The 15,637-nt window shown below is 37.3% G+C and overlaps 1 protein-coding gene across 2 annotated transcripts in view; it reads left to right on the forward strand.

Moving 5' to 3' along the window:
- CDH6 (cadherin 6) overlaps positions 1 to 15,637 on the forward strand; it is a 102,591-nt gene that overhangs the window by 71,998 nt on the left and 14,956 nt on the right. For both annotated transcript variants that reach the window (XM_074899548.1, XM_074899547.1), the window contains 5 exons: positions 5,316 to 5,610; positions 7,102 to 7,221; positions 9,240 to 9,407; positions 10,927 to 11,114; positions 12,578 to 12,831. In XM_074899548.1, coding sequence (XP_074755649.1) covers positions 5,559 to 5,610; positions 7,102 to 7,221; positions 9,240 to 9,407; positions 10,927 to 11,114; positions 12,578 to 12,831 — 782 coding nt within the window. In that variant the 5' untranslated portion in view covers positions 5,316 to 5,558. The remainder of the gene's footprint in view (positions 1 to 5,315; positions 5,611 to 7,101; positions 7,222 to 9,239; positions 9,408 to 10,926; positions 11,115 to 12,577; positions 12,832 to 15,637) is intronic.

A 15,637-nucleotide genomic window follows, 5' to 3' on the forward strand; every position in this document is an offset into this window, starting at 1 on the left:
TCGTTTGGTAACAGGTCTGAAATTCAGCAAGTAGGGTGTTATATTCACAACAGGGAACTGAACTTGGCCTGCAGGATGGAAGAAAGCCAGCTTACCCACAGAATTGCCAGATATCATAACCAGCAATATGACAATTGTGGGAGCTAAACTGCAGCTTACAGCTGTCTTGCATAACCTAAAGCCACTTCATAAATGAGATATTAACTATGCTGTTTAAATCAGTGTTATAGAATGAGGTAGAGGAGGGATGTTATTTCATTCTGAAGAATATTCACGGCCTGTGTTTTCAGTTTTTTGGTATTTAATTACCACAGCTATAGAAGTACATTTTCATTACGATGTTGTTACAAATATATGTGCTAGAAAGCCACTTCTCTCTAATGTATTCCATTTAAACACACAAAAAAAAAGTTAGCGCTTAGCCCAAACCTATTAAAATATATGGGATCTCACTTTCATTGTACAGTTTTGATACTGCTGTTTCATACAGTTTCATATCATGAATTTATCATTGTTAGAAAAGGGCCCTGAGGCACCACCAGCCCTGACTGTCCCTGCTCAGTGCTCATGTCTCCCCCGCACCTGCCCACAGCCCAGGACCCCATGTCAGCCTCCGGGGCCGTCAGCCCCTGCCCCAGCGATGTCGCAGCATGGCTGGGCTCCAGCTCCCCACAGCCCTGCCCTGCCTGGCTATGGGCCCCGCTGAGCCAGGCCCACCTGCAGACCAATGTCCTGGTCCATCCTCACCAACCCTGCCCCCAGGGAGGTGCCCGATGCCCAGGGCTGGGGCTGCCCTGGTGCCCCCCAGCTGCCCTGCTCCTGGCCGGGGCGGTGGGATGGGACCTGGCTGCTGGGTCCTGCCATCGCCCACCTAGGGAGCTGCCATCCGTCACCTCTGTTCGAACATACTGACACTGCTTCTTTTGTAAGTGCTGCCAACATTTTCGAGTATAGCTCATGACTTCATCAGGGATGGTCAATAATGAATTGTACAATTTAATGCCAATTGGATCCACTGTTTTCATGTCATTTCAGTTTAGAGTCTTACTGCAGAAGCACATGGAAGACACCTTTAAATTCTTCCCACACACTTTGCTGAAGCAATTCTTATCTGTGTAGCATAGGTCCAACTCAATTTTTAAAACCCTGGTAAAAATTTCCTGGAGTGTTGCTTTAAAGTGAAGCAATACTGTCTACTGGAAATGAACACAAATGCTGTAAATATATTCACTTGGGAGAAAAAGGAAAAAAGCGCATGGTACAAATACTTCGAGCACAGCTTTTCACTTGCCTTTTCCATTTCATCATGCTGAAGGTACCCTGTAGCCACCACCCTTGGTACTTTCAGAGGCTCTGCCAACAACACTGCAGAGAAGGAGGTTACTCCAGATTGTGGCTACTTTTTTAAAAAAATGAAACCTCCTTTTAAAGAAATTATGTATGTGACAACAAGCAGAATGTCAAATACAGGCAGCTAATGCAGGCACTTTAAATGCCTCTTCCTGGAGGCATGAAGCTTTCCCTGTTTTCAGGCAGCTGTATTTGAATGTTTTGAGCCAGGACATTTGGGGCTGGACAGTTTTTATCTGACTGTAAGTCATTAAAAGTCAACCAGATGGTTCACTTAACAGTGGCGTTAAAGTAAAATGAGCAAAAGTATGCCTAGGGCATAGTAAAATCTTTAATTTGTCATTCATCCTCAGCCTTAGCCAGTGATTGATGGATGATTTCACAAAGTGTCCAGATTAGATTCTGAATGAATCAATGTACTATAATATTAATACAGCACAATTGCTGATGCATTTACTTTTTATTGCATAGACTTAATTCTTCACAGTTTTACTTACCTTCGAGGTATTGTTCAGTTCATTCACCAGTTGAAAGGAATGCTGTTGAGTAACACTGAGTTCAGAAGGAAATAAAAAAAAAATCTATCTGTAAGTGGATCTCTAAAAACCTGTGGCTGAAGTACCTTTGTATTGAGGAATGATACTACGATACGGCTGAGCTGACAGGAGCGCTATGTCACAAGCTGTTTTATTCTACCCCCTGACTATTTGCCATGGTCCTTTTATCTGTCCCATGACCAACTTTATGCAGATGATAATGGACACTCTTTTGCAACACAGGTTAGCACACAGAGTGAAACTATAGTATCTTGCGTTAGCTAAGACTGGTCCTGCTAAAAGCATCTGCAGTATAATTTATACACATATCTCTTCACAGCAAACTTCCTTTGCAATGAGGTGTCTGGGTAGTGAAAAATAACTTCAACTTAAAAGGAAAGGAAGGGGTTATTATTACTACTCATTTCATCCTCATAACCTAATAATGGCGTAAAATTTTATATACAAAACCATGAACTGTATTTTTAGGTGGATCTTGCCTCCAGGCCCTTCTTTTGACCTCAACTTGCACCATTTATTTCTCCTTTAATTTTATTCCCAATTTATTTTTTTTAAACTTGGTTACAGTAGTAATTTCCCCCTTCATATAGATCACACAGACAAAAGATTGCTTTCAAGATAAACTTGACACTTAAGAAAAAGTAAAACAGATTATTGTCTTTGCCTGGATAAAACTTTTCTACCAAGCATTTAAACAGTCAAGGACAGATAAAGCAATGTAAAATAATAAATAATTTTTTCAGATGTTTTCCTCACAGGTGAATGTTACAAATTTGTCATCTATGAGAGACACTTTTCTACAGATCTGTTGGGGTTTCCTTATGCTTTTTTTTTTTTTCTGAGAAGAAGGGAACAAAATCCAAACTGTTTTGGCCCAGCTGTTAAGCAGTTGATCCTGGTGTTGTGATATAGGCCTTGGGAACGTTTATTTTCAAAAGTTAGTGCTTTTGCTAAAGGTCTAGAGATTGAACCTTTGATGAAGATCACCTCATTCTCAATATTGATGAGTCATTACACTGAGATACACTTTGTCTTGATATTCAAAGCCACAGTCATTCTTACACAGGTGGATTAATTGTAGAGGAGGAGTGGAAATTTCATAAACTATGGACTTGAAAAAAATCACACAAGTTTTCATTTTTAGCTCTTTAGGTGGTCTGAGCTAGGTAAAGAGTATTATGGAAGACAATTCCTGGGGGTTCCAACACCTTTTCTAGTTTGACCTCTTTAGCTATCTTGTTCATGCAAACCAGGTTTAATTAAAAAGATGATAAAAATTAGTTTGGGAGTTCAGCCTGTAACAAGTCTTACAACAGCACTATTTCATGATTCATATGAATTAATGATAATCTGTTACAGAGGGCTGGTTTTGTTCCAGTGTGGTACAGACAAAGTTAAAGAGGCTTTCAAGGCAAACAAAAGTTGAATTTTTGATGTGTAACAATCACAGAAAAATATATTTTTAAAATCAAAATTATTTTAATGTCTTTTCTGTTGCAGGTTGCCTTTGAGGAAAAATATACTCAAATATACTTTTGAAATTACTTCCTGCAGTAGACTTCTAGTCTGACTTCTTAACAAGCAGGTCTAATAGATATTTATCAGAGGCTGAGATTATATCTAGCAAATCATATAATTCCTCTAAGCCCTATGGCCGAGTGTATTGGCCAATTGAATGGGACTCAGGAGACCTGAACTCTATTCCAGGTCAAGGTTCTATGCTTTGTTATCAAAAAAAGAAAGCAAATTATATTGACTGCTTTTGTGAATGCTTTTGAAATCTGCTTATGAAAAATGCTGCATACAAGTTACTTATTGGTATTCTTATTGTCAAGAGAAAGGGCTCTGTGCAAAATTACATGGAACGCCCATTTTCTCCCTGAAGGAGAGAATTAAGAAGAGTGCCTCAGCATGTCTGCTAATGATTAACCATGCAACAGTTCTGATATTTTGTATTATTGGACACTTTTGGTATGTGTGGTGAGAAAGAGTTTTGCAGACTTACTGCATGAAACGTGGTTTCTGTAGGGACCATAGGCATAAGTGCACACTGTGGGGAACTGTGACACTAAGTTGGTTGTCAGTAGGTTGCCAGCATAGCACTGATCTAGACAGAAAGTTGGAGGAACCTCCAAACTTTGACCATATGTTCATGCTGGAGGTTGCCCTTCCAGCATGGTAGGGGCATAGCCAGGTATTGGTAAGGTCCATGTAAAGATTTTCAATATTCTTTCAATCTTCAAATCTTTCTCTTCTACAAAGCATACCATCTAGCAATGCCAAGTACTTATACAGTACACATAGTCAACTAGGTTGGTGGGTTTTTTCTAACTTGTATGCAGAAAAAGAGAAGTAAAGAGCTGGTTGAGAAAGTCCATCTCTCCTGACTCATAAACATGTCTCTTCTATGAAATGAACAATTTCTAGGAATCTGCTACTGAATATTTTTTTTTCTTCACCTATGTCCTGACTTTAGAAGACATTTTAATGTTTCATTTTAAAAACTTTTATTTTCTCTGATGTAACAATAAAATAAATTGTAGTTGATTAGCTTTGATTTTAAGGCTGTGGGGAATAAATAAGCCTTTATCAAAGGAACAGCCATGAGAATAATGATTTGATTGGTCATACCTTGTGTGTGTGTGCTAAGCAGCATTTCGAAAGACATGGAAATCGCCTAGGAAAAAATAATGATGGCTTGGACAGCCTATAGCCTATGCTTTGTATGCTGATTGCCATCATTCTTGTATTTCCTCTGCCCCCACCATGTTTCAGCTTGGACCATGTCCCTTTAGATAAGCAACTGATCTCTTCATTGCCAGTGCTGTAATGGTCTAGTATTCATGCCTGCCTCTGCTCTGACACATGTGTGAATGCATGTATTTATCTTCTGTTCATGTATTTAGTATGTTATTATGTTGTGCACTATGTGGTATATTTCATAATGTCCATGGAGCGTAAGAGCAAAGCACCTAGAATTTAAACTCACTAAGTGGCTTGCCAGGCTAGTTTTTAATTCTTTGCTTACTGCAATTCCTGAATCCAATGTTTTCCACGGTAGGATCTCATTGTCCTACATATTCCTAGGATTCCACCTAAGCCACTAACGTCTAGACCTGACTGATGTATGCTTAACTTGGGAAAGTGATCTGCAGCTTTAGTTCATGGTTTTACTCAGGCAATTTCTTACAATATTGCAGACCGTTTCAGTTCCAACATCAAGACACAACTCTATCAATTCACTGCCACTAATGTGGGCTCATCTCATTTCCCAAAAGCACTGTACAGCCTTTTGGCTGGGCATTAATAATAGTAAAGCCTGTATCAAGTTAGCAATTAAAATATCTAGAATTGTGTCCCAATTACCTATTTTCCTTTCTTTTTTTTTTACTCCTATTTCACCACCAGCTGCATTCAGACCAGGATAAAGGAGATGGATCACTTAAGTACATCCTTTCTGGAGATGGAGCAGGAGACCTCTTCATTATCAATGAAAACACTGGTGACATCCAGGCCACAAAGAGACTAGACAGAGAAGAAAAGCCTGTATATATACTCCGTGCCCAGGCTATAAACAGAAGGACTGGAAGGCCGGTGGAACCAGAATCTGAGTTCATCATTAAGATCCATGATATCAATGACAATGAACCAATGTTTACAAAGGACATTTACAATGCCAGCATTCCCGAAATGTCAGATGTTGGTAGGTGCTAACTAATAATTGATTTCAGTGTTTGGTCTGGGTTCTTCCTGTGGAGCTAATGAAGGGCCCAAAGTTTATGGGCACTGAATACAAACTCTCTGAGTTTGGAGTAAAAGCACCTCAGCCATTCAACAAAAAAATCTAACTCCAGGAAAACAGTGACAATGGTTTGCTGGAATCAGAGGTGTCAGCTGAGTGAAACCCATTCCCCTCAGTTGTACCACAAAAAATGAAATTTAATATCTAGTTTAGCTCACAGTGAAAGTGAGCTGAGCTAAACTATGCTACATGACACCTATAAAGAGTTTAATATGTTTGTTAACATTATTTAGTTTTGTTAACATGATTTAGCAGCGTCATAATACAGCAATCTATGATCACCTAAGTGTGTCCATACTACCCCTAGATCTGTTCAGCAACCCTTCTTTAGTTCAGGAAGATTTAAAAAAAAAAAAAAAAAAAAAAGGGCAGGTGCAGAAGTGGTAGTACACACTTCAGGAGCAAAAACTGTTAACTCATCACTGACTCAAAGATATGCCATTGACTTCCTATGACCTTTGTTGCTTTATCATGCAAAAGAGCTCTAAAGTCCATTGAAATCTTCCTGTTGATTTCAAAATGTATCAAGCTGTAAGAATCAATCAATAAAAGAAAACAAAATAACTTCCTTGAAATATGATTTTAAGATTGGATCTTCTCCAGAGAAGTTGACAGGTTTTGATTATTTGTCTCAGATTCGTAGGGAGGACATTTTGATTTCTTTGTCAGAGAGCAATGGATGGTTGAACTGCAAGAAGCACATTTCTAATATGAAATGATATCCAGGGAGAGAAGCATTAATTAATCATAATTAAGAACAAGATTAAAATAAAGCTCAAGCAATATGAAAATAAAGACTTTGGGGCATACTCTCTCTTCCCATTCAAGGGACTTGTCATATGTTTGAAACCTCATCTGGTGAAGGGAGAACCTAATATTCACATTTTAATATGTGAAGTGAATACTTTATTCGCAAATCTGTTTTAAATGTCAAAACCTAAGCTCATTTTTTATTTTTGTTAACACTTTGCCTAGGATTCAACATAATTTCTTTCTCTAGAAGACACATGAAACAACAGATTTGCATTCCTATGCCAAACAGATTACAAGCATGAGTAAATTTACAAAAGTATATTCTTGACCTTGGTTCAAATTTAAATGCCTTCAGTATCTGGGAAAGGGTGAGTTTCTGGTTTCTTCATAAGAAATATGATGAAGGAACTACATATCCAATCAATAGCTATGTATTTTAATGAACTGAGAATAAGCCAACTATCGTTTTGGTTTTGTATCTATGTCCTTTATGAACAGAGACACTTCTTTGAAATAAGAACATCTCTAGCTTTTTGCCACAAGTTTGACCTGAACATTAACTATGCCTTTTCTACACCATAAACTGTCTTGCCATGAAAAAAATTGTGGATTTTTATTTTCTTTAATTCATCATTACAGGTACCTTTGTTGTGCAAGTCACTGCAACTGATGCCGATGATCCTACATATGGGAACAGTGCTAAAGTTGTCTACAGCATTCTCCAGGGACAACCATATTTCTCTGTCGAATCTGAGACAGGTCAGGAGACCTTATCTGTCATTCTGTGACAATGTCTGTAATTCAAAATGACATGTTAAGCCAAGCTAGGACATACTAGACAAAAACTTCAAAGAGGTTGCATCTTACTCAGTGTGAAATCTGACAAACTTAATAGAGCGATACATCTGTAAACATGACACCTATATTATTTTAATCTTACCAGCAAAGTCTAATAAATACAATTAGTACTGGACGTGAACCAATTTTCAATCATTTTTAACAAGCAGTGGGTACAGACACTGCCATGGATGTTTAAATTAAACCAAATAGGTTGGCTTTTAGACAAAAAATGAGAAACAGGTGGGTGTGGAAAAATTCCTCATAGATCTTCATAATGGCTAAATTAAGACTGAGGGTTTGTTCAGATGTTTTGTTTTTTTTTTCCTCCTGCTTCTTCAAAACTTGTTTAAGGTAATTATAATTTCTGTACATCTGCAACATATCATTTTAATGTTAATTTTATAAAAGAAATCTTAATTAAGAATAATGATAGAAGAAGTAAAATTGGCTGTTGAGCTACACTAGAAGATCGCAAATAGAATCCCAAACTTCGGAGTTCTGTTTTTGGAAGATGTTTAAATTATACACTGTGACTGGAATTTTTTATGGTCTGAGTAACAGACAGCTCTGTACATGTAAAACATAGAATTTTGCCTGACTGAATCTGCTTTATCATTGACTATCCAACTACAAAGATAGTCTCTTCCCAAGATTTATAACAAAATTCTCCAACAAGAAACAGAGGATCTCAAGAAATGCCTTATATGGGAACATCCACTGTGATAGTTTGCTGGAAGATAGAGAAATTGACTCCTCAGCATTCTTACAGGAAAGAAATGGATTATCACAGACAATTAGTCAGGTTTTAGCATTGTTCCTTAAATAAATCTTAGAGACTGGGCAGGGAAAAGGAGGGAGAGATTAGATGTCTCAAAGAAAAATGTGAGGTGAAAAAATGCGTGTAATTCTAAAAAGAGGGAGAGCCAAGATCAAAGGGAGCTTCCCTTCAAGTATAAGGTATTAGATAATACAAGCAAAGATTTTTGCACTGATGCACTCATTCTCACTTGGACAGTACACTATGTGCTCTTCTATCTATAGTTATAATAAGGATAATGTAGCTGGGAGTTCACCAGTAATAATCTTTTAGCAAAAGGGTTGTACGGGGCACAGAGGGGAAGCAAGGTAAACCACAGGCTTGATCTTCCTGCCATGGAAATCAATTGCAAAACTCGTAGACTGAAATAAGTCTCCATTGAAGCTGCTGTGAATTTTGCTGTACTAGAATTTCATCCCTTTTGCCTACAAAGGAGTCAGTTCCTAGCCTTAAAAGACCCAATGAGAATGCAAACATTTTGCTTCATGGTAAATCTGAATGATTGAATTTCAATAGGAGTTGGCCTCATAACTGATATTTGTGCCTTTGAAGAAGGAAGTAACTGGCAAAATAATTTCAATCAATGTATAAATAGAAATATATATACTTAGGCATGCTTGAATGCTCATAATTTTCTTAATTAATTTCTCTTTTCCCATTTAATGTTGTTGTACTGCCTTTTTAATGATGTCTTGCTAAAGTTAGTTTTGGTGTTTTTTACCATGTCTCTCAAAATAAAAATATTGACAGAACAGGAGAGAAAAGATGGAGCACATTGTAATGGACAAAGGGCCTTTTTTCCAGTTCAGTGACAGACTTTAGCATGGAACTGAAAGTGGGTAAACAGTTATGTAAACACTGCTCACAAATAAGTAGAGCATCTTTCTGGGTATGCGACTAATATTGTGTCTGTCACATAGGCAGCAGCCTGAGATATGATATGACAAGTCTGTAATTTAACGTGCCATCTAATAACAGTAAATATTTGTACTGGGCAAAGTTTATTTATTATACAAAGATTGTTTTGTTCTTTAGGCTGTGGGGTTTTTTTTAATAAGAATTTCCATCAAAGTCAGTACCTTACATGTAAATTCCTCCTCCTTAATTTTCATGTTTTCAGGCATTATTAAAACTGCTTTGCTAAACATGGACCGTGAAAACAGGGAGCAATACCAAGTGGTCATCCAGGCTAAGGACATGGGAGGCCAGATGGGCGGATTATCAGGAACCACCACTGTGAACATCACACTGACTGACGTAAATGACAATCCACCTCGCTTCCCCCAGAGTATGGAAAATTTACGTACTATGTCTTTACATTAAAATGGACAAAAACTGGTTTGTTTTTTTTTCACCTGAGATATTGTTTCAGCTGTTCTGAACTTACTGAGTATCAGACTTTAAGAAAGAAAAAGGGACCACGCAAGCAAGAAATAGGATCATGCTAAGGTTAAATGAAATAAATGGAAACATATCTCTAATATTTTTATTCCAGTTGCAGTAGATAGTCTGAAAGGTAAATTAATATACAGAAATATTATTTTTCCTACCTATTAAATAGTTTTGATTGATATAATCTATATTTCTTGATGAATATTATTTCTATTAGACCTTGTGGTTGACTGCATTTTAAGATATCTGTTCTAATATAATATATTTAAGTTTTGAAACATATTTATTTTAGTACATAAAATGATCCCAAGACCAATTCTATAAAAAGGAATACTTACACCCGGGAAGCATTTGCCTCAATGGATTTCCCTATGTTCTTTGCATACAAAAACAAAAGCACATACATAAATATACCAGATATTTCTGCCTATATTCCTTCCCCTGTCTCACATCATTTGGTAGATATCTGTGTGATATTTAAGAGAAAGACTTGAGCCAGATCTCTTGGAAAGTAATTTCTATTAATGACCATTCATGGCCATAAATGATTCTAAGTGATTCAGCTTTCATCCACTTCTCTTTCCCTCTCTTTCCTTACTTCTCTCTTTCTTTACTTTGTTCTTTCTCTCTCTCTTCTTTTTTGCTTTGTCTAACCACTGTTATGTGTGTGATGTGTGTGTATCACAATGTCAGTGTGTGTCAAAGTCAAGAGCAGCTGTTAGAGAAAATAATTGCAGATACTATCAGACAGATCAGCAAGCTTTGGCAGTTAAGTCACTGGGAAAGTTATTGGAAGCAACTTGTCATTTAAGTTCAAAGTCTGTTCTTAGCTGTGGGCAAAGTGTTTCTATTTAAATTAGAGCAACTTAAGAGAAAATATAGCACTCTGCCTCCAATGAGTTAATTATGTCTGGACATAAGTGTCTTCAATATACAAGCCAAAGATACAGCTTCATAATGCCAACATTCCCCAAGTAGTTTTTTTTCTAAGGAGAATTCAATATAGCACATTATTAATAGGCATTTGGGCTGGATTTGGTTTTAGTGTTACTAAGCTGCACTGACCTCTGGTGGTTCTTAACATTTGTCTTTTGGCCTCAAGACATTTTTCATATACAATTTTGATATGGCCAACAGAGACCCTGATAATTTCTAGAAAGGGACATACGTTGCTGAAGATACACATATGTAGGAAAGCAAAATGTCCATCCTTCATACTAGAAAATATAAGAATAAATTACTTTTAGCCACATGAAAGTAAGGCAGAAGCTGAAGGCTGTTGCCTCAGGAAGGCCTGAAGACACAGTGACGCTCTAATTCTATCTGTGCATGGCCAGCACGGACAGTGGGCTTAGAGACTGTGTCCAAAGTACCATGAGACTGACTGACAGAATTTCCTTCTCGGTCTGCTCTAGGCACTTACCAGTTCAGAGCTCCTGAGTCTACACCACCTGACTCACCAGTTGGCAGGATAAAAGCTAATGATGCCGATGTGGATGAAAATGCAGAGATTGAATACAGCATTACTGAGGGGGATGGATATGACATGTTTGGAATTACCACAGACAAGGACACACAGGAAGGAATTATAACTGTCAAAAAGGTACACATTTTAACACTCTTAATCCCAGTCCCTGAAATGCTGGTCCAAACTTTTATCTAGCACATATTTGTTTCCCATTTTTAGTGCAACATGTGTTGTTTATTGATATGAATGCTATGTATTAGGAATCTCTACATTAGTTTTGTAAAGTTTCTTTTATACAAGCAATTGGGGTCCTTCCTCTTATACCCTCCTTTACTAAACCAGTGCACATACTTGGAAGAACCTGAGAGAGTAAATAACCTAGGGAGTGGAATAGGACTGAGAAAAACTGCAGTCTGAAATATATATACAGGAAATCTCAAGGAGGCACCACCATCAACTGTGATTTACTCCCTATGATGCTTACAAGATTTGCTCACTTACTAGAAGGTGCTGTGTAAAGACCACAGAAATAATCAGCATCACATTGCCTATTTTTGCACTATCGGGTGGTGTTGAATTGTATAGCTATAATGTATTAAAGTTCATAGACAAATTTATTTTAACTCACATTTTTAAAAAATGTAATTAGTAAATGCATTAGCATGCTTTTGTTTTAGAAAAAAAAAAAAATCCACAGACTCTAGATCACAATGGACATCATCTACTAGGTTGCACATTGGCTGTCAGAAAAGGTTTGAGAAATATTGTTTACAGTGGGTTACCAGGCAAGCTTGATAAGGTTACAGATATCATCCTCCATCAGTTCAAGTTCAGTCATCACTAGATAGACATTGTGTAGATTTTCCGAACATGCACTTGTTTGTTGATATCAGTGCGACACCTGTCATTACTTGTTTTTTAGGAGATGCCTTCCAGGGGCTGATTATGATATCAGTCTAACTCTATTTGCATTTATGTCTGTAGCTGACAGAAGTTGTGAATCTTCTATAACATAATGGAAAAATGGGGTGACTACTCTCTCCCCATATTTCTCTAAGTACTGTAACAAAGAGACACTAAATTCTTCGTTTTCACACTTTTAACAGAGTGTGATATAGTCGTAGCCTATCATAAAATCATATTTTCCTTGATGGGTGGTCCTGGATGTCCAGACAATAGATATCACAGTGTTTCCTTTCAGTGATGGAATGCCAATATTTAAACAAGCAGCTCCTGGAAAATCTTCCCCCACTTTAGTGTGTGGTGCTTAGGGGCAAGCAATAGACAAGAAAACATCAAAATGTCAAAAATGACAGAGTAAGAGGCATGAAGAGTTAAGACTATTTGAGAAGGAAAGATTAATTGATGTTCAGAAGTTCCAGGCATAGAATCCCCTGAAAAAGTGTTTCTTGTCTATATCGTATCATCAGTGGCATAGAGCGCTGTCTTTCTACTTCCTGTTGGCAGTTTTCTTCCAGTGCAGCCTCCTGTTATCTAGCACAGGCATCTCCATGACATCTCCCCATTTGTTTGGCTCATATGGCTGCAAGCTACAGCGATCCCCACAGACCTTTGACATTTTTTTTTTCCCTTCCCAGGCATTAGATTTTGAAAATAAAAGCCTGTATATTCTGAAAGTAGAAGCTACCAATACTCATGTGGACCCTCGATTCCTCTACCTGGGGCCATTCAAGGACTCAGCTACAGTCAGAATTCAGGTGGAGGATGTAGATGAGCCCCCTGTGTTCAGCAGACCAGCATACATAATGGAAGTAAAAGAAGATGTTCCAATAAACAGTGTAATAGGAACAGTAACTGCTCAGGATCCGGATGCTGCCAAGAACCCTGTCAAGTAAGCACAGACTTTTTCAGCTTGTGTGTAAATTTTTTACAGCTTTAATTTTGCTTTTTTTCATGTTGGCACACACAAAAAAATCACTTGTAACAATGAAATTGTTCAGGTATGCTTAAATATGGAGTATTGTAGGTGGTAAATGATCTCGCACACTTGAACATATCTAGGTATGTGTGACTGTGTTGGTGTGGTCCCTGCATCTTGAATTACATCCTATCCTCTTCAGTAACTGATGTTCGTGGTTATTTCTACCATGGAAGAATTTACTGCAAAAAAAGCACTAAGAAGAAATTAGTGTTCTCCTTCCACCTTTAACAATTTCCAGTGCAGTGTGGTACATCCTCTTGCCTATATGACAGGGGCGTGATTCAACAGCCCTTTCTCCTCCCATCCATCAAGACCTGCTTAACAGAGGTCACATACGCAAGTAGAAATGCCTTAAAAGCAGCTCATGTGCACACATAGACTCTAATCTCACTTGTATCAGTGTAAGATTGGTAAGATAAGAAACAGTCTCATGAATTTCATAAATTATGTTTGACATGAATCAATAAACCAGTCTTAGAGGAAGTGGAGGAAATGTTATGGTTGGAGAAGCTAAACCGAAGTCTTCATTTTTTTGTAAATTATCAGGTACATTGTTTCAGTACATTTGAAAACATACTGGAGTACTTAAGTCATATTGGATAGAGTATAGAAGAACTTTTAAATATTTCTGTGCTTTAATTAAAGTTCATTGCTACTGACAAGGCAGTAAGAGGAGGAAATGAACAATACAGAGATTTTAAACCCAGGTCACTTTTCAGCATGTCTGCGTTGGGCACTTTGGAAATGCAATAGTAGTCTTAAGATCAAAATAGAACAATGCAGATTTAATAAAAATCCAATCCATTAATACTTTGTACTTCTGCAAATAGCTATCTTTCAACAAGATATCGTACAGTTTTTAAGAGACATGAGTAAGTTTTAAGCTCTCAGCTTGTCTTGTGAGATGGGTATATATTATCATCTTAATTTCCTAGATGAAGAAACTAAATCTAAAATGTTTCTGACAGAATTCCTCTCTGTCTTCAGTTTACATGTAATGGCCTGCACATGAATTCTTATTCAAGACTAAGCCCTCCAATTTTAATTAAGATTTTCTTTCATTTATATCATGACATGCAACAATTCTATGGAGTTCTGGACTAGCAGAGCATAGTAACTTCAAGAGCAACATAATGTTTTGCTGACTTTGGTAAAGCCCAGGAGCAGAATGAACACTGTCTATAACATGTCGTCATGGGCATGCTAGTACAAAGATGAAAAAATTGGTTGGGGTGACACCCAAGCCCCTTGCAGTCTTCATATGAACCTGCTTTTTTAATCTTATGGCACTGTAGAGTAAGGGGAGTGCTTTCCTGCTTGCCTCTGCTTCCCTGTGGTGATAACTACAACCATTTGAATTTTGCACCAGCACCAGCTCCTAATTATAAGTGATTTACAGTGGATAGGGATTATGCTGTTCATTGTTGAGTACTACCTACTGGCTCTTTTCATTAATTAAATGTGTGTGCTAGACTTACCTATCTTTCAAAGGGCAGTTGTTTAATAGAGTATAGGTACTTTGCATATTAAAGTATCAGATAATTATTGAGCAAAATTTAGCAGAGGTGTCAAAATTGATGCAGTGCAGCAGAAAACTTGTCTCCTTTATGCTCTGATAGCATGCAACAATCAAGGTGAAGGGAGAGGAAAAAGAAAAATGAAGAAGAGGTTAGAATAATAGAAGTAAACATAGCAAGAAGAAACATGAAAATTGGTAAGAGGGGAAGGAAATCAGAAGAGAGCAGTAGCCCCAGAGATGTTAGCTTGCAATAAATGTAATTTTATGGTGTTAATATTTTGGATATCTCCTAGAATTTAGGGCCACGGGTTGAGTCTGCATCTTTCTGACAGGGTGATTTTTTTTTCCATCAGGCAATAGAGATGCTAAATCTGATTTTCACTCCAAGCTTCAGGGAAGATGCAATTAGACTGTATATATATGACTTGTCACTGGCTTGTCAATTTTTCTTGACGGTTAAAAATAAAATCTTTAGACACTTGATATTACAATGAAAACCTTCCATTTTCTCCTTTACTTGAGTGAAGATTTCTCTTTTTAAACAAACGGAGCCCTAACTCTGTTAGATGAAAGACCCTTTGATCTTCCATTAAAGGAAACCTTCACAATATAATTATGAAAATGCTTTATGAAAAATTCACACACACATCCCTTCCTGACCCACAAATCTTCCTGACTTGTGGTTACATTAGACAGCGAGTTGCTGAACATCAGAAGACAATGAAGCAATAACAAAATATGAAGTGGATATCTGCACTGCTTGTAAGACTTCAGAATCTTTCATGACCTCTGTATTGGTAGAGCTACATTGCTTCAGTCCAGCCCTTACATACAAGCTTTTCTGTGACTTTAAGAAAATGCAAAAATACACCAATAGATGTTTGGCTACATTTGAATATGCATCCATGCATAGTGACATTAATACACTAGGAGTAACACTCCACTGTCCAGCTGCATTATAAAATAAAGTTTTGCCTTCTCCTTGTGTTTGATCTAAACAGAAGTATTATGAATTGCTGCATACTGAAAAAAATAATGCTTCAACTGGCACTGCTGTATTGTACATCAGATCTTTTAAAATTGCTAGTTGAGTTTTTTTGCTATAGTAACTCCTCAGAGGCATAATGAAGTTCATCAGTCACTGGAATTGTCTCCCTGCTGTGATTTGATTTACTAAGGTATCCCAGATGAAAATGA

Source organism: Athene noctua, chromosome 2 (assembly GCF_965140245.1).
Source record: "Athene noctua chromosome 2, bAthNoc1.hap1.1, whole genome shotgun sequence".
Taxonomy (NCBI): domain Eukaryota; kingdom Metazoa; phylum Chordata; class Aves; order Strigiformes; family Strigidae; genus Athene; species Athene noctua.